The sequence below is a fragment of the Pristiophorus japonicus genome, chromosome 10 (genome assembly GCF_044704955.1).
Source record: "Pristiophorus japonicus isolate sPriJap1 chromosome 10, sPriJap1.hap1, whole genome shotgun sequence".
In the NCBI taxonomy this organism is placed as follows: domain Eukaryota; kingdom Metazoa; phylum Chordata; class Chondrichthyes; family Pristiophoridae; genus Pristiophorus; species Pristiophorus japonicus.
The window spans coordinates 41,989,352-42,008,117 of NC_091986.1; the positions used below are offsets into that span (position 1 = coordinate 41,989,352).

The window sequence follows — 18,766 nt, forward strand, 5'->3', positions numbered from 1 at the left end:
GCAGTCAGATTCAGGTGAATTTATAATGGGGAACAAAGAAATGGCAGACCAGTTGAACAAATACTTTGGTTCTCTCTTCATTAAGGAAGACTCAAATAACCTTCCTGAAGTACTACTCGGGGACAGAGGGTCCAGTGAGAAGGAGGAACTGAAGTATATCCTTATTAGGCAGAAAATTGTGTTAGGGAAATTGATGGGATTGAATGCCGATAAATCCCCGGGGCTTGATAGTCTGCATCCCAGAGTACTTAAGGAAGTGGCCATAAAAATAGTGGATGCATTGCTGATCATTTTCCAACAGTCTATCGACTCTGGATCAGTCCCTATGAACTGGAGGGTAGCTAATGTAACACCACTTTTTAAAAAAGAAAACGGGTAATTATAGACCAGGTAATACTGACATCAGTAGCAGGGAAAATGTTGGAATCAATTATTAAAGATGAAATAGCAGCGCATTTGGAAAGCAGCGACAGGATCGGTCCAAGTCAGCATGGATTTATGAAAGGGAAATCATGCTTGACAAATCTTCTGGAATTTTTTGAGGATGTAACTAGTAGAGTGGACAAGGGAGAACCAGTGGATGTGGTGTATTTGGACTTTCAAAAGGCTTTTGACAAGGTCCCACACAAGAGATTGGTGTGCAAAATTAAAGTATATGGTATTGGGGGTAATGTACTGACGTGGACAGAGAACTAGTTGGCAGATAGGAAGCAGAGAGTCGGGATAAACGGGTCTTTTTCAGAATGGCAGGCAGTGACTAGTGGGGTGCCGCAGGGCTCAGTGCTGGGACCCCAGCTATTTAAAATGTACCATAATGATTTAGATGAAGGAATTGAGTGTAATATCTCCAAGTTTGCAGATGACACTAAACTGGGTGGCTGTGTGAGCTGTGAGGGGTGTGAGGCTGCAGGGTGACTTGGACAGGTTAGATGAGTGGGCAAATGCATGGCAGATGCACTATAATGTGGATAAATGTGAGGTTATCCACTTTAGGGATAAAAACACGAAGGCAGATTATTATCTGAATGGCGGCAGATCAGGAAAAGGGGTGGTGCAACGAGACCTGGGTGCCAGAGTACAAAAAGTTGGCATGCAGGTACAGCAGGCGGTGAAGAAGGCAAATGGTATGTTGACCTTCATAGCTAGGGGATTTGAGTATAGGAGCAGGCAGGTCTTACTGCAGTTGTACAGGGTCTTGATTAGGAATATTGTGTTCAGTTTTGGTCCCCTAATTTGAGGAAGGACGTTCTTGCTATTGAGGGAGTGCAGCGAAGGTTCACCAAACTGATTCCCGGGATGGCTGGACTGACAAATGAGGAGAGACTGGATCGATTGGGCCTGTATTCACTGGAGTTTAGAAGGATGAGAGGGGATCTCATAGAAACATATAAAATTCTGACAGGACTGGACAGGTTAGTTGCAGGAAGAATGTTTCCGATGTTGGGGAAGTCCAGAACCAGGGGACACAGTCTAAGGATAAGGGGTAAGCCATTTAGGACTGAGATGAGGAGAAGCTTCTTCACTCAGAGAGAGTTGTTAACCTGTGGAATTCCCTGCCGCAGAGAGTTGTTGATGCCAGTTCATTGGATATATTCAAGAGGGAGTTAGATATGGCCCTTACAGCTAAAGGGATCAAGGGGTATGGAGAGAAAGCAAAAAGGGGTACTGAGGTGAATGATCAGCCATGATCTTATTGAATGGTGGTGCAGGCCCGAAGGGCCAAATGGCCTACTCCTGCACCTATTTTCTATGTTTCTATGTGTTTTCAACATCGTGTTAAATCACACTGTGGCTCCAGTATTGGGCACAAATAGGTTAAGTGCAATTCAAACATCCAAAAGAAACTGAAGGGCAAGGAGCGGCCAGCTGGTCCATCGAGCCTGTCCCACACCATGATGGCTGGAGCATCATCATGACTAGATACTTCCCTCTTCCCTACCCTACCTCCCACCCCCCACATCCAGGTCATGTCCTGGGAGAGGCAAAAAGACAGAACCAATAACAACTTGTATTTATATAGCGCCTTTAAAGTAGTGAAACGTCCCAAGGCGCTTCACAGGAGTATTGAGAGATAAAACAATTTGACACCGAGCCTCATAAGTAGAAATTAGCGCAGGTGACCAAAAGCTTTGTCAAAGAGGTAAGTTTTAAGAAGCGTCTTGAAGGAGGAAAAAGAGGTAGAGAGGTTTAGGCAGGGAGTTCCAGAGCTTGGGGCCTAGGCAACAGGGATGCTCAAGGGGACAGAATTACAGGAGCACAGACATCTCGGTGGCGTGGGGGGGAGCGGGGTTGTGAGGCTGGAGGAGGTTACAGAGAAAGGGAGGGGCGAGGCCATGGAAGGATGTGAAAACAAGGATGAGAATTTTGAAATCAAGGCATTGCTTAACCTGAAGCCAATGTAGGTCAGCGAGCACAGGGGTGACTATGGAAAATACTATGGAAAAATTACCCTCAAATTCCCTCAGGCAATCAAAAATACTATGGAAAAATTACCCTCAAATCCCCTCAGGCAATCAAACCCAGTCCGTGAGATCACACGGACCAAGTGTTATCTGTAAAGACAATGACCGTCTATATGATGCCATCTCTGCCCCAGTCAGGAACCAGTCCAGCTCCCTTTCAAAGGTGAGGCAGAGCATCAGCACCCACCACACCATGCTCAATGACTCAGTGCCAGGAAGTGTATTTACCACTAAACCATCAATGATCCCCTCTCTCCCCAATTACATATGTTTTTTAATACCACATAGCTGTGTGCTTTCGATATAATAATTCCGCTCTTTTAGTAATTCAAATTTCATTTTTTTTTTAAATGAGGATTCGTTCTTTTGCTTTGAAGCCATTTAATAATTTGTTTCAAATTTCAGCCTCAAATGTCGTTGCAAATTAAAACTACTAATGGAATCTGCCGCTCTGAAATAATCAGTTTCCAGATGTTTAAATCGCCTTTTATTCTTACTATAAAAATATTCTTTTTCTCTCACTGGACTGCAGACCGCTGGCGGTAAAAGCTATTCACGCAGACTTAAACAAGCACTGGTCTGGCATTCCCCACACCTACTGACAACCCTCGCCTCTGGGCTGTTTTTTCTGGTCCATTACTGGCTCATTAGAGACTATAGGCCTGATCTACTCAGAGTTGCCTTTAGGACTGAGATGAGGAGAAACTTCTTCACTCAGAGGGTGGTGAATCTCTGGAGATCTCTACCCCAGAGGGCAGTGGAGGCTCAGTCTTTGAGTATATTCAAGACAGAGATCGATAGATTTTTGGATATTAAGGGAATCAAGGGATTTGGGGAGAGTGCAGAAAAGTTGAGGTGGAGGATCAGCCATGATCTTATTGAATGGTGGAGCAGGTTCAAGGGGCCAAATGGCCTACTCCTGCTTCTAATTCTTATGTTCTTATTCCCCGCGAGCCAGAAAAGTAAAAAAAAAATATTTGAATACGACCGAAACCAAGGAACACACATCACAGACGTCATGGTAATACAATAAAGTCTTCGTACAGAGCTGCTTCCTAGTGGTCATAACCTGCAAGCCACTTTAATGGCTTGTGATTTGGGCAGAGTAACAAGAACAGAGTTAGCAGTTAGGCAATAAAACGGAAGCCAGGATCAATTGTGTTCAACACTGGAAAAAATAGTTTCATTTTAGAAGGCGTATATGCCAGGAAAGCTAATAGCTATTTATGTATTATTTCCAAGTGGTTTACATACATACATAGAATTTCGTAGCGTTTTATATCTGGGCTGTTTTTATGCTCCATTACTGGCTCATTGAGTAGATTAGGCCTATTATTCTCTAGTTTAGAAGAATGTGAGGTGGCAGATTCCATTAGTAGTTTTAATTTGCGCCTAAATTTGAGGCTGAAATTTTGGCCCTACTGGTCTATGTCGATGTTTATACTCCACACGAGCCTCCTCACACCCTACTTCTACCCATCAACCTATCCTTCTATTCCTTTCTCCCTCATGTACTTATCTAGTTTTCTCTTAGATGCATCTATGCTATTTGCCTTAACTACTCCCAGTGGTGGCGAGTTCCACATTCTCACCACTCTCCGGGTAGAGAGGTTCCCCGTGAATTCCCTATTGGATTTATTTATTGACTATCTTATATTTACGGCCCCTAGTTTTGGACTCCCCCACAAGTGAAAACATCTTCGCTATGTCTACCCTATTGATCCTCCTCCCAACCTACTTCATCTCACCCTATCAGCATATCCATTTATTCCTTTCTCCCTCATGTACTTATCTAGCTTCCCCTTAATAGATGTATAAAACCAATTTCACTCCCTTTTTTGTAAACCCTTAGAAGTATCTACATGGTGCTAGCAATTAACATACGCCATTTCACTCTAGGGCCTGGGTTTAACTCCAGTGCAGACTGATGCGAAGAAAGTGCCCTCTCTATCTGTCTACCTGTACAGGTCCACACACAGTTCCTGGGGAAGGGGGAGGGGGCATGGGCTTAAAGCACCAAAAGTAATTTGGCACAAATTGGCAACCTCACTCAGAGAGGCCAAATGAGAGCCGGTGTGGTTTATGACGAGGAAAAGAGAGTTTGGAGGTGGCGATTGGAACAGCTGAAGCGTATCACACAGAACGATCCAGGAATTGATATACAGGTATATACACAAGTTAGCTCTTGTAATATTATTTTACTCACTTCACTTTAATTTCAATTAATACAATTTGTTTGAATTTCACACTGGTGTACTTAGACGAATATTAAAGTGAGTTGTCAAGATAGAAATACATTGCATGTAGAGCACAGCAACAGACCATTCGGCCCAACTGGTCTATGCCAGTGTTTATGCTCTACATGAGCTTCCTCCCACCCATCTCATCTCACCCCATCAACATCTCCTTATATTCCTTTCTCCCTCATGTACTTATCTAGATTCCCCTTAAATGCATCTATGCTATTTGCATCAATCACTCCCTGTGGTAGCGAGTTCATTATTCTCACTACTCTCTCGGTAAAGAAGTTTCTCTGAATTACCTATTGGATTTATCAGTGACTATCTTATATTACTGGCTCCCTTAGTTTAGGTCTCCCCCACAAGTGGAAACATTCTCTCTAGGTCTGTGATGAAGAAATGCATCGTTGAATTCACACACTGATCAGGCAGCAGTACCAGGACAGAACGATCACATTTACCCAAGTCACTCAGAAAGTAGTAGGATTAAAATGCGGTGCATTATTTCAGTGAAACGATTGTGCAGGAAAAAACAAGTAGGACTTGGTGCAGGAGAGGTTAATAGACACAGGATTTGAATTATTTGGTTTACAAGGGATGGAAGATGGGAGTCCGGCCAAGAGAGCATTGAAATAGTTGAGTCCCGAGGTGACCACGGTGTGGATCAGGGTTTTCGGCAGCAGATGGGTGGATACGAATAATGTGATGGAGGTACAAGGAGGTTGTCTTAGTGATGGAGAGAACGTGGAGGCGGAAGCTCAGCTCGGGGTCGAATTTGACACAAAGTTGTGTGTATTATATATTATATCATATTCTTCCCAACAGTCTGCTTTAGCCTGAGCTAGTGGCTGAGGAGGAGGAGTAAGAGTGGGATCAGTAAAAAGAATAAAGGGCTGGATTTTCGGTTCTGCTCATTTCGGGGTGGCAATGGCGTCGGGGCGGTAACGTTTCTGCCTGGGACCAGTTGCATCTCCAGCCGCAAAATTCATCAACTGGGCCCAGAGTGTAGAGCGGAGCGCTAAGGAAGGCGTACCACACCTCTTTTAGATCGCGAGGCCGGCTGAGCAACAGAAAATCCCGAGCTTACCAGCTGGCCTCGGAGCACTGCAAGAGAGACCTTGGGGGGGCGGGGGGGGGGGGGGCGAAGAACCTGAAAAAAAACCCACCAAAAACATTCCCAATAAATAACTTATGACACCATAACATAAATCGCAAAAAAAATAAAAGAACAATCACATTTACCTGAGGTCGACATTACTTATCTCAGCAGCAGCCAAAAATCGAGCCGGTGTCGCAACCAGGGACATTGCACACTGGCTCGCCTCTTCCGGGCGGTAATGCTCCGTGCCCCGTCGAAACCAGCACTAAATGTCCCGGCAGGGCGCTGGAAGCTGGTCGCCCACCCGGTAGTGCTTACCGTTGCCATTGCTGCCCCTTCAAGGCTCTAACAGGGACGGCACAAGACTTTGTATAGTAGCAGCATAACTTCTACCCCCTTGTATTCTAGATATAAAGGCCAGCATTCCATTAGCCCTTTTGATTATTGATATTGATAAGATGGTGAAATGAGCATAAAATTGGCAGACAGAATTCAATGTCAGTAAGCGGAATATGGTACATTTTGGTTTAAAAAGGTAACACTTATATTTTGGGGGGGAAGATTGAGTGATGCGGAGGAGCAGAGGGATTTGGGGATTCCAGCTAATAAAACATTATCTGAATGGTTCAACTGAGCTGTGGAAAAACTATTTTGTTTGAACTGGGAAATAATTTTTAAATCAATGGAAAATACCTTTGAAGCCTTTGCACGAGCTGTGATACGAGGATATCGGAAATGCCCGGACAAGCATCTTCTGCCAAAAAAATGGCCTCCCTCAGTTCTTCTACTGCTTCAGTATTGCCTCCTCCAGCTTCGCTCCTCTCCTTGAGCTGAAATAATATCCGTCAATCAGTCAATACATTGGGAATGTGTGTCAATCAATCAATACACTGGTAATGTGTGTTAATCAATCAATACATTGGGAATGTGTGTCAATCAATCAATACACTGGGAATGTGTGTCAATCAATCAATACATTGGGAATGTGTGTCAATCAATACACTGGGAATGTGTGTCAATCAATCAATCAATACATTGGGAATGTGTGTCAATCAATCAATACACTGGAAATGTGTGCCAATCAATCAATCAATACACTGGGAATGTGTGTCAATTAACCAATACATTGGGAATGTGCGTCAATCAATACACTGGGAATGTGTGTCAATCAATACATTTCCCCCCCCCCCCCCCACCACCTCTCCCCTTCCCTTCCAAATAAGTGACTTTTGGCATACCTCAGTAAATAACGGAGAAATAATTGTAGGTAAACACTGAGACCGCGATTGCTTTGGAGTATCTTGTACCTGTAAAAGTTAAGTGATCGACATTAAGCACCTTAGACATAGCAGATTATAAGTCTGCTTCAGTGAAACCCAATAGTGGTTAAGATGCAAATAAGCTCGCACAGTGAAGCAGAGACACAAAAGGTTTTACATTTCTCACCAAACCTCAGTGGGAATGGTAATAAAGACTATTGGAGGGTGTCTGGTTAACATATTTGCATATGCTATTTACAGATACTGCTATTTTCAACAGCGTCAGTGGCTGGTTTCGTAATCCAGAAACTAGTTTGTTCTAGGAGAAATTTAACAGACAACTGCTTGAAGTGACTGTTACTTCTCCAACAATAAATACATACAATCTTACAGAGCAGAAACAGGCCATTCGGCCCAACAGGTCTAGACTGGTGTTTATGCTCCACACGAGCCTCCTCCCGCCTTATTTCTACTCATCAACATTATCTTCTATTCCATTCTCCCTCGGGTAATCTAGCTTCCCCTTAAATGCATTTACACGATTCGCCTCACCCACTCCCTGTGGTAGCGAGTTCCAGTCTCACCACTCTCTGGGTAAAGAAGTTTCTGCTGAGTTCTTTATTGGATTTATTTGTGACTATCTTTTATTTCTGTCTTCTAGTTTTGGACTCCCCCCACAAGAGGAAACAGTTTCTATATGTCTACCCTTTCAGAATTTTAAGTTCTGGTCACCTCTCAGCCTTCCCTTTTCCAGAGAAAAGATCCCCAGCCTGAATAGTCTTGCTTTGCTCGAGTTAATCTGCTAACACTGAACGAGATTTCCCTTTTCATAAAAACATAAGAAATAGGAGCAGTAGGCCATATGGCCCCTCGAGCCTGCTCCGCCATTCAAGAAGATCATGGCTGATCTGATCATGGACTCAGCTCCACTTCCCTGCCCGCTCCCCATAACCCCTTACCCCCTTATCGTTTAAGAAACTGTCTATTTTTGTCTTAAATCTATTCAATGTCCCAGCTTCCACAGCTCTCTGAGGCAGCGAATTCCACAGATTTATAACCCTCAGAGAAGAAATTTCTCCTCATCTCTGTTTTAAATGGGCGGCCTCTTATTCTAAGATCATGCCCTCTAGTTCTAGTCTCCCCCATCAGTGGAAACATCCTCTCTGCATCCACCTTGTCAAGCCCCCTCATAATCTTATACGTTTCGATAAGATCACCTCTCATTCTTCTGAATTCCAATGAGCAGAGGCCCAACCTACTCAACCTTTCCTCATAAGTCAACCCCCTCATCTCCGGAATCAACCTAGTGAACCTTCTCTGAACTGCCTCCAAAGCAAATATATCCTTTCGTAACTATGGAAACCAAAACTGCAAGCAGTATTCCAGGTGTGGTCTCACCAATACCCTGTATAGTTGGAGCAAGACTTCTCTGCTTTTATACTCCATCCCCTCTGCAATAAAGGCCAAGATTCCATTGGCCTTCCTGATCACTTGCTGTACCTGCATACTATCCTTTTGTGTTTCATGCTCAAGTACCCCCAGGTCCCGTTGTACTGCAGCACTTTACAATCTTTCTGCATTTAAATAATAACTTGCTCTTTGATTTTTTTCTGCCAAAGTGCATGACCTCACACTTTCCAACATTATACTCCATCTGCCAGATTTTTGCCCACTCACTTAGCCTGTCTATGTCCTTTTGCAGATTTCTTTGTGTCCTCCTCACACATTGCTTTTCCTCCCATCTTTGTATCGTCAGCAAACTTGGCTACGTTACACTCAGTCCCTTCTTCCAAGTCGTTAATATAGATTATAAATAGTTGGGGTCCCAGCACTGATCCCTGCAGCACCCCACTAGTTACTGGTTGCCAACCAGAGAATGAATCATTTATTGCGACTCTCTGTTCTCTGTTAGTTAGCCAATCCTCTATCCATACTAATATATTATCCCCAACCCCGTGAATCTTTATCTTGTGCAGTAACCTTTTATGTGACACCTTGTCAAATGCCTTCTGGAAGTCCAAATACACCATTCACTGGTTCCCCTTTATCCACCCTGTTCGTTACATCCTTAAAGAATTCCAGCAAAATCGTGCTGGCAATTACAGGGTTACATTGCATACAATCTCAATTTGGCCTGGAGTTACTAAAGCTAAAAATGTTGTGACTCATCTTGACGTCTAACCTGCAATTTAAGAGCTGCATGGAGACTTTAAAAAAAAAACATAAGTCAAACTTAAAACAGGGAAAGATTGATTGTACCTGATCCCTCTCGATTTGCTCATCGAGCTGGGCAGCTCCATTCTGCAGCTTAACTGGATCTTTCTCCCTGATTGTGAAGATCCAGTCACTTGAGTCGTTTCCTCCTGACGCTTGTCCTTCAGCTTCCCTAACGTTAGAAAAACATTACTGTTTCACCTATCCTGCAAAAAAAGTCTTTGTGGAAAATCGATACACCAGAAACAAACAAAGACTATCTTGGTGACTAGATAAGTGGCTACAAACAAGAAAACACCCCAAGGTTCTTCACAAGAGTGTTTAAAATATGTTTTTTGACATCAAGCCACATAGGGAGATGTTAGGTTTTAAGGAGCGTCTTAAAGGAGTAGAGTTGGAGGTGTGGAAAGGTTTGGGGAATGAATTGCAGAACATGGGGCCCGGGCAGCTGAAGGCACACCCGTCAATGGTGGGGCGAAGGCAATCGAGGATGCGCGCAAGGCCAGAATTGGAGGAGCGCAGAGCTCTCAGAGGGTTGCACGACAAGAATAAAAATGAAGTGAACACTTGATCTGCTTCCCTCAGTCCCATTCTGGCCATCTTAATTACTATAACAGCAGTGCTAAAGAGACATAACATATTCAAAAATGAAAGTATAATTTGGTCTCAACATATCGATAATCCATCAGTTCCAAAAAAAACTCCCACTTGGCATGAAACAATGTATTAAAAAGATAAAATATGTGATTAACAGCCTTCTAAATGCAGATTCTTTCCGGCTTCAAATCACCAACTTCCCCTTTCCTATATAGTCATCTAATCAAAATATTACAAACTAAAATTTGAGAGCTACTTTAACTAATGCACAAAATAAAAGTCTAGAACCAGGGGTTACAATCTCAGAATAAAGGGTTGGCCATTTAGGACTGAGATGAGGAAAAATATCTTCACTCAGAGGGTGGTGAATCTTTGGAATTCTCTATCCCAGAGGGCTGTGGATGCTCAGTCAAGGAGAGACAGAGATCGATAGATTTTTGGATACTAAGGGAACCAAAGGATATGGGGTTAGGGCTGGAAGGTGGAGTTGAAGTAGATGATCTTATTGAATGGTGGAGCAGGCTAGAGGGGCTGAATGGCCTACCCTTATTTCCTATGTTCTTAAAAAGTTAGGCAGGAGTCAGCTGTCAAATTCAAGGAATAACTGCATTAATGTTTGTGCCTTTTTATTGAAGCATGGCTGTGTGCCTGGGTGACCCACTGGATTATAGCACATTGTCCTTCCATTTTGAATTTGGATTTGAATCCAATCAAAACTAGTGAAAGAATGCTTTTCCTCCAAATAGCTACAAAATAATGTTTGGGCTGTTTCAATCCAATTCCTTCTGGTTGTGAATCCACTCTACCAACTAACAATAAGTTTGCACTAATCGCTTTTAGATTTGAAGTCTCACTTGGATATGCAGCAAGAATGGCTGGTGCCTAAACTAATACTATCAACTGCACAACAGAAGATGCTTGGGAAATGTAGATGAAGCCTTACCCTATATGTTTAGCCAACAGAAGATCTGCAGTCAGGTTGATTGGTCCTGACCCCACAGGCATATAGTGGGGGGGAAATCTTTCATTCTCCACTACAAAACCCTCACTTTAAAACATAATTTTTAGATTTAAAAAACCCCTATAAATTTTGAAAATCAAATAGAAACAAAATGCTGGAAACACAAAGCGGGTCCATCAACATATGAATAAAAGATAGGTTGGTTGAAGTAAAAAGCAGCCATGACTATTTTTACATTCCCCAGCTTATTCCCTATCTTTTTTCAACATTTTTAAGCCTTGAGCCTTATTCTGTGTGTTACCTATTTCTCAGTCCATGTTCATCACTTATTACATAGAGTGTACAGCACAGAAACAGGCCATTCGGCCCAACTGGTCTATGCCAGTGGTTATGCTCCACATGAGCCTCCTCCCACCTCTCTTCATCTCACCCAGTCAGCATAATCTTCTATTCCTTTCTCGCTTATGTACTTATTTAGCTTCCCCCTAAATGCATGTATGCTATTCGCCTCAACTTCTCCATGTGGTAGCCTGTTCCCTAGTCAATCAAAATAGTTTGGCTCTCTCACCCTTTTCTGGTTCTCAATTACTACATGTACCTTGGGGTTCGAAAATGTTTTGGCCACCTTTTTCATGAAAGGACTTGGACATGAGCTATGTTGAGATGCGTAGTACTTTTTTAAAGCAAATGTTTGCCTAAAATAATTAATCTCCTCAAGATACTGAGTTGTGGATTGGTAAGCGGACCAATGGTAATTAATAATTCCAATTTAGATACAAAAGTATCGTGATCATCTTTAGGGCACAATGCTGAATACAAGTGGGGCAACACTGACTGCACCGTGAATCCAACCACAGTGGGATTTAAGGGGAAGCTGGATAAGTACACAAGGGAGAAAGGAATAGAAAGATATGCTGATAGGGCGAGATGAAGAGGGGTGGGAGGAGGCTCATGTGCAGCATAAACACCGTCATGGACCTGTTGGGCCATATGGCCTGTTTCTGTGCTGTAAATTCTATGTAATATTACATGTTCATCATACAATTGAGCACGTTTTATTGGAAGCATCTAATATTGGAAAGCACGCTGCAAGAAAACTTACGAGTCAGATTCATCTGAGCTGGAATCATCATGGTTCTGCTCCGCCTTCCACCTCTTGTACCGGTCAATTAGTTCCGTCAGGTAAGAGGTCTTTCTGGAATTTCGTATTATGAATTTATGCTTCAGCAATTCTTTTGCTGTAGGTCTCTTAAGAAAATAAACAAAATATATTAGTTATTCCTTCTCAAATAATAAAGTAAAACTTATTTATCATTTCTAATCAAGGAAGCAAAAATATTTCTGTGCAATGGGTCCTTTGGGGCGATGATCTTCCTAAAACTTGACACACTTCTCGCCTGACCTTTAGAAAGTTGTTCTTTAGAAACAGCAGGCAGTTGCTCAGGATTATTAAACCCAGGCGCAAGCAAGCAAACATAATAAGTTGGGTGTTTGTTATTGCAGCAGTGTCTACACTTCAAAAGTGCTTGATTGGGTGTAAAATGCTTTGGGATGTCCTGAGGTCAGGAAAGGCATTATAGAAATGCAAGTTCTTTCTTTTCTGTTTTTAGATGTTATCCACAATAGATTTCAGTTTTCCATTCATAACTTAAGTTCCTATTCAGGCCTAGAACGGTGTTAAATCTTGCAGCAATCTGACTCAAAGCCTATTCCATCTGAAAATGATTAACTGCTACTGTACGGGCACGCTATCAGAAGCAGATGGTCAGAGTATGAGACATTTAAAATCTAGCTTTTGTTTTGTTATTGTATCTGAATCTGCAGCATTGTCACCTTGTAGAGTTTAAAAACTGATTGCATGCTAGTTTGTGCCAGCGGGTTTGTTGGCAATGGGCTTGAAACAACTTAGTCCACTGCTCAGGGACTCATCAGGAGGACAACAGGTGGATTGGTGATATGTTTGAATCGGGTTAAACTGTGATCATAGCAAGAGGCCAGCAGGAAAGATTTTTTTGGGGGCGAATATGGGTGGTTAAAAAAAATTAATTCATTACATTTGGAATAACAGCCGAGGTTCTCATTAGCCCCCTTTTTTGTTACAAGACCGTTAGATTTTAAATCACTTACAAAACTTGGCTCTTTATTTAAGCATGCTTCCACAAATTCTTTTAGGGGTTTGCTGTAGTTTCCCTCCAATGTTGGTGCATTGTTCTTCGGAATGAGAAACAAAACTTTCATTGGGTGCAGCTCCGAATGTGGTGGCTCCCCTTTTGTAAGTTCTATTGCAGTTATTCCCAAAGACCAGATATCGGCCTGTAAAAACAGAATAAAAAAGGCAAAGATTTCATATTAGTTTCTCGAGTTGTTTCTGAACCAGATGTAGCGCTTAGCCCTTTAAATACACGATATACAATTGAACCAAATTATAAATTATTGCACATTTTTCTCCAATAATGCACAAAATACAAGTTTCTCCGATAGTAGCCACAGCACTTATGTGGATGGTCCAGTTGAGTTGCAAGTCAGTATCCCCCAGAATGTCCTGGGGCCTCCAACAACTGCAATCATTTTACACATGCACAACATCTACTGAGGGGAACTGAGGTTAACTTGAAGAGTACCTACCGTTTCTCCATGTACTCATCAATTAATTCAGTATGGACCATGTTTCAAATAGGTCTTCCTGCAAAAGACTCTGCACCACGCCGGGCGGCACATTACGCTGAGTCAATGACATCAGTCATCCCACCTGCTGACACACCAGCAAGTTCACACTGGGGAGAGACCGTGCAACCTGCTCCATGTGTGGGAAAGGATTCACTCGGTTATCCAGACTTCTAAAGCACCAGCTGGTTCCCACCAGGGAGAGACCATTCACCTGCTCTGAGTGTGGGAAGGGATTCATTCGGTCATCCAACCTGCTAAAACATCAGCGAGTTCACACTGGGGAGAGACCGTTCATCTGCTCAGTGTGTGGGAAGGGATTCACTCAGTCACCCAACCTGCTGAGACGCCAACGAGTTCACAAGTGACTGCAGGGGTTGGATTCTGCTGTTATTCACATCCCTATTGAATCGTGTTCATTCTGTTAGTTGCCGTTTGTTTCTGTTGATGTTAATAACCCTTCAACTAGGCTGGAATTTAATATTTTGATATTTCAAATAACAGTGTCGATATTGATGTCCAGTTATTGACTGCTCCATTTTTGATCGGGGCCCAGGAGAGTCCTGATCAGGGCCCAGGAGAGGCGAGGACCCAGGGGCAGCACGGGCCAGCCCACACTGCGATCTATGGACAGTAGCAGCATGTGTGCACAGGCATCTTCCACCCTTCAATATGTAGTTCGGGACCTAGAATGTCAGCTCCCGAATTGAAATACTCGTGAACTCATCCCTTTTTGGTGTGGAAGCGAGTCATCCTCAATACGAGGGACTGCCTAATACTAATAATACATTCTTTTACTGCGAGATTACACATCAATTTCAATCAGCCATTGGCTCAGTGGGTAGCACACCTGCTGCTGAATCAGAATCTTGTGGGTTCACAGTCCCACTCCAGGGACTTGAGTACAAAAATCCAGGCTGAATCTCTAGTATTGTGCTGAGGAGGTGCTGCACTGTCGGAAGTGCTGTCTTTCGGATGACACGTTAAACCGAGGCCCTGTCTGCTCTCCCAGGTGGATGTAAAAGATCCCATGGGCACTATTTCGAAGAGGAGAAGCGGAGTTCGCCCTTCTGGCCAAATATTTATCCCTCAATCAACATCACTAAAACAGATTATCTGATCATTATCACACTGCTGTTTGTGGGAGCTTGCTGTGCGCAAATTGGTCGCCACGTTTCCTACATTATAACAGTGACTACACACCAAGAGTACTTCATTGACTGTAAAGCGCTTTGAGACGTCCAGTGGTCGTGAAAAGCGCAAGTCTTTCTTTTAATTTCTGCTGTCAGCAATCCATCATATGGGTAAACAGGTGAACTGAAAACAGTAGTCAAAATAGTAAATAGAAATACTTTACATCTTTTATGTCTAGGTGACAATTTATAAAGTAATCGTAGTGTTATTTTCACCCATATACCAGGTTCGGTATATTCGGGATGCACAGAAACATGCCATTCTGGTCCATGCCGGTGTTTATACTCCACATGAGATTCCTCCCACCCTACTTCATCTAACTCTATCATATCCCTTCTATTCCTTTCAGTAGAATCATAGAATAATGCAGCACTGAAGGAAGCCATTCGGCCCATCGTGCCTGTCTTTGAAAGTGCTACTCAATTAGTCATACCCCCCTGCACTGCAAATTATTTCCCCTTCAAGTATTTATCCAGGTCCACTTTGAAAGTTACTATTGAATCTGCTTCCGCCGCACTTTCAGGCAGTGTATTCCAGATCACAACAACTCGCTGCGTAAAAAAATGTAGTCACGTCACCATTGGTTCTTTTGCCAATACCTTAAATCTGTATCCTCTGGTTACTGACCCTTCTGCCACTAAAAAGTTTCTCCTTATTTACTCTAATAAACCTTTCATGATTTTGATCACCTCTATCAAATCTCTTCTGAACACTCTCTGCTCCAAGGAGAACAATCCCAGCTTCTTCAGTCTCTCTACATAACTGAAGCCACTTATCCCTGGTACCATTCTGGTAAATCTCTTCTACATCTTCTCCAAGATGTTGACATCCTTCCTAAAGTGTGGTGCCCAGAATTGGACACAATACTCCAGCTGAGGCCCAACGAGTGTTTTAGAAAAGTTTATGTATTTTTCCCTTGTGTTTATCTAGCTTCCCCTTAAATGCATCTATGCTATTCGCCTCAACGACTATGTGCTAACAAGTTCCACAGTCAACTAAAATAGTTTAGCCAAGATTTTTTATTACTGACACAGATCCAGGGTACCGCTACAACAATTTGCATTTATATAGCACCTTTAATGTAGTAAAATGTTCCAAGGCGCTTCACCGGAGCATTATCAAACAAATGTTGACACTGAACCACATAAGGAGATATTAGGACAGATGACCAAAAGCTTGGTCAAAGAAGTAGGTTTTAAGGAGTGTCTTTAAAGGAGGAGAAAGGAGAAAGGAGAAAGGAGGAGTGGCAGAGAGATTTAGGGAGGGAGTTCCAGACCTTAGGGACCAGGCAGTTGAAGGCAGGGCCGCCAATGGTGGGGCGATGAAATTCGGGCAAGTGGCCAGAATTGAAGGAGTGCCGAGACCTCGAAGGTTTGTCGGGCTGGAGGAGGTTACAGAGATAGGGAGGGGCGAGGCCATGGAGGGATTTGAACACAAGGATGAGAATTTTAAAAGCGAGGAGTTGCCAAACCGAGAGCCAATGTAGGTCAGCGAGCACATGGGGTGATAGGTGAATGGGATTTGATGCAGCTTAAGATATGGACAAGCTCAAGGTTATGAAGGGTGGAAAGTGGGAAGCTGGCTAGAAGTGGGTTTGAATAGTGGAGTCTAAAGGTAACAAAAGCATGGATGAAGGTTTCAGCAGCAGATGAGCTGAGGCAGGGGCAGAGTCGGACGAACATCTGCAAACTTTGCCTCAGGTATCAAAAGGGAGATAAACTTCCAAGTATTAATCTGCAGTTCATTCTGGATGAATGGTAGCAATCCGTACCTTTGAATCATATGCCGATTGTTTGATAACTTCTGGCGCCATCCAGAATGGTGTACCCACAAAAGTATTTCTCTTTATTTGTGTGTCTGTCAGCTGTCCAGCAACTCCAAAATCTGCCAGTTTAACTTCACCTTGCTCTGACAGCAAGACATTGGCAGCTAGAGAAAGGTGATACAAAGGTTAGTGAGAGACTCGAACATGATTACTTGGTTAAAAAATGAGTGCACTTTCTCACCTTTGATATCTCTGTGGATTTTCTTTTCAGAGTGCAAATATTCAAGACCTTTTAAAATTTCCCTTAGTATTGTAGCAATCTGGTTTTCATCCAGTGAACCAGGTTCTAACTAGAGATAAAACACACACAATCAAATCTATATAGTTAAATACCTACCAAAATATTTCATAGGGACAGGAGGCCATTCAGCTCCTTGAGCCGTTCCACCATTCAATGCGATCACGGCTGATCTGTATCTTAACTCCACCTATCTGCCTCCTTGTTTCCGTATCTCTTCACACACTTGCCTAACAAAAATCTATCACTCTCAGTTTTGAAGTTTTCAATTCACCCCCAGCCTCAACAGCTATTTTTTTTTTTTGGGGGGGGGGGGGGGAAAGAGAAAGAGTTCCAGATTTCCACTTTGTGTGAAGAAGTGCTTCCTAATATCATCCCTGAATGGCCTGGTTATGCCCCCTTGTTCTGGACTCAATCTTTCTCTGGACTCAAAGTTTCTCTCAATCTACCCTATCAACTCCTTTAATCATCTTAAACACCTCGATTTGATCACCCCTTAATCTTCTATACTCAAGAGAATACAAGAGTAGTCTTTACAACCTGCCATCATAATTTAATCCTTTTCGCTCTGGTATTATTCTGGTGAATCCGCACCCTCTCCGAGGCCAATATAACCTTCCTGAGATGTGGTGCCCAGAACTGAACGCAGTTTTCTAAAAGACCCTCCTCCCACCTTAATTCATCACACGCTATCAACATGGCCTTCTATTCTGCTCTCCCTCATGTATTTATTTATCTAAAATATATCCCTTGCTTCTGCATTTAACAAATCTGCCAATTTACATAAAATGATAAGGGAAAGTTTCCAATTTGTATAATGAAGCTGAAGAGTTGATTTCCGAAGGGGGGGGGGGGGAGGGGAAAGGGGAAAGAGACACAATCTACTTTACAAATTTATTTTTCACTAAAATTCCTGAAGGAGGAAATTTATCTGACAGAAATTTCCCAATTATTGATCAATGCACAGAATTTCTATAGCTGCCATTAATTTGATGACAAGTTCGATATTGCAGTTAGTTCTCTAGATTGGCAAGATCTATCTTAGCACCTCCTTATCCTGATTTCACAAATTCCAATCTTAGCCAGTCTTAATAATTTTAGATGCAGGTCAGATTTGCAACACACTCGAACCAGCACTATAAAAACAAAGGGCCAAACATAGCGGTCGGATGCTTCCCACGGGGAGATTCCTCCGACCAAAATTTTAACAACGAAAATACCTGGTGGCCCCAGAGGAACGTAGACTTGCATTCCGAGGCCTCCATTCGCAGTCCAGCATACGGGGCCCATGTATTCCAGGAGTGTATGCGTATCCTGGAATCGCGTGGGCCTGGACCACCAATCACAATGTAGTATTCTCATTCATTGTAATGGGAGCTCCAGGCTCCAATTACTATCAATGAGAATACTCCTACAAACAAATAAAAACACAAACATAAAAAAACACTTCACTTTTTAAAAAAAATTAATAGAAATTAAATTAAATTCAATATTTGATCAAAACAATTATTTTTTGGAAATAAAAAAATGTTTTAATAGTGTTAAACATATTCATGGGCAGAGTTTTTAATATAAAAATAAGTAATAACATTTATTATTTCTATCTTTTAAAACTCTTATGCTGTTAAAAGCAGGCCTTATGCCTGCTTTTACCAGGCGTAAGAGTTTGAAGGACATTCGCTGGGCAAGGGTTGAGCAAATAGCCCAAATCTCCGCTCGTGAAGGCCCTTCTCCTGGGGATGCATTGGATCATTTTGATAGATCATAAGTGCAGGTTTTAGGCGCAGGCCCATTGCACATCGAAAACCGGCACTTGCAGGGCCTCTATGGTGCGAGCCCGCACAGACCGCAATGTTTTGCTCAATTACATCACTTAAAGGACTGCACATTTCCCATACTGATATGGAGGAGGAAAGCTGAAATATTTCAGCTTCAAATTTAATACCGTCAATGCATTTTCTGGGATCTGAATATTTCTCTAAGTTACAGTCTTCATTTTTCAGCTGCATTGCA

The 18,766-nt window shown here is 42.6% G+C and overlaps 1 protein-coding gene across 1 annotated transcript in view; it reads right to left on the reverse strand.

Moving 5' to 3' along the window:
* The window catches only part of LOC139274971 (serine/threonine-protein kinase 24-like), a 36,926-nt gene that overhangs the window by 5,566 nt on the left and 12,594 nt on the right, over positions 1-18,766 (reverse strand). The window contains exons 3-9 of the mRNA XM_070891769.1: positions 16,697-16,805; positions 16,462-16,619; positions 12,960-13,145; positions 11,935-12,080; positions 9,320-9,446; positions 7,040-7,108; positions 6,495-6,631 (exon numbers count right to left, since the gene is read on the reverse strand). Of these exons, the coding sequence (XP_070747870.1) occupies positions 6,495-6,631; positions 7,040-7,108; positions 9,320-9,446; positions 11,935-12,080; positions 12,960-13,145; positions 16,462-16,619; positions 16,697-16,805 (932 nt within the window). The remainder of the gene's footprint in view (positions 1-6,494; positions 6,632-7,039; positions 7,109-9,319; positions 9,447-11,934; positions 12,081-12,959; positions 13,146-16,461; positions 16,620-16,696; positions 16,806-18,766) is intronic.